Consider the following 516-nt stretch of genomic DNA (forward strand, 5'->3'; position numbering starts at 1 on the left):
CAGCGATATATATGAAATTATGAAGCATGATATAGATAAATTCGACACGAGTGATTATGCGGTTGATAATGCGTATGGTATTCCGCTCGCTAATAAAAAGGTTCCGGGTCTGATGAAGGACGAGAATAACGGCGCGATCATGACCGAATTCATCGGGCTTAGAGCGAAAATGTATGCCTTACGCGTCGATGGTAAGAGAGACACAAAGAAGGCTAAAGGCGTCAAGAGCAACGTTGTAGCAAAGTCGATAACATTCGACGATTACGTGCGATGTCTGCAGGACGAAACTGAAATGACGCGAAAGCAGTCTTGCATAAGATCCAAGCTGCACGAGGTGTATACAACGTCTGAAACGAAAATCGCTCTAAGTCCGCATGATGATAAGCGATACATTATACCCGATTCTGTCAATCATTTTACTCTACCATGGGGACATTATAAGATACCATTGTAAATAAATAAAAACTCATTTTTGCATAATACATATTTTGTAATCAAATAATTTTTATTGTAACA

The 516-nt window shown here is 39.3% G+C and overlaps 1 protein-coding gene across 1 annotated transcript; it reads left to right on the forward strand.

Moving 5' to 3' along the window:
* The first annotated feature begins 19 nt into the window (after nucleotides 1–19).
* On the forward strand, nucleotides 20–454 carry LOC105461075. Its single transcript, XM_011707563.1, has one exon. The coding sequence runs from the start codon at nucleotides 20–22 to the stop codon at nucleotides 452–454; it is 435 nt and encodes a 144-aa protein (XP_011705865.1).
* The last annotated feature ends 62 nt before the right edge of the window (nucleotides 455–516 follow it).

The sequence above is a fragment of the Wasmannia auropunctata genome, unplaced genomic scaffold (assembly GCF_000956235.1).
Source record: "Wasmannia auropunctata unplaced genomic scaffold, wasmannia.A_1.0 LD309782.1, whole genome shotgun sequence".
Taxonomy (NCBI): domain Eukaryota; kingdom Metazoa; phylum Arthropoda; class Insecta; order Hymenoptera; family Formicidae; genus Wasmannia; species Wasmannia auropunctata.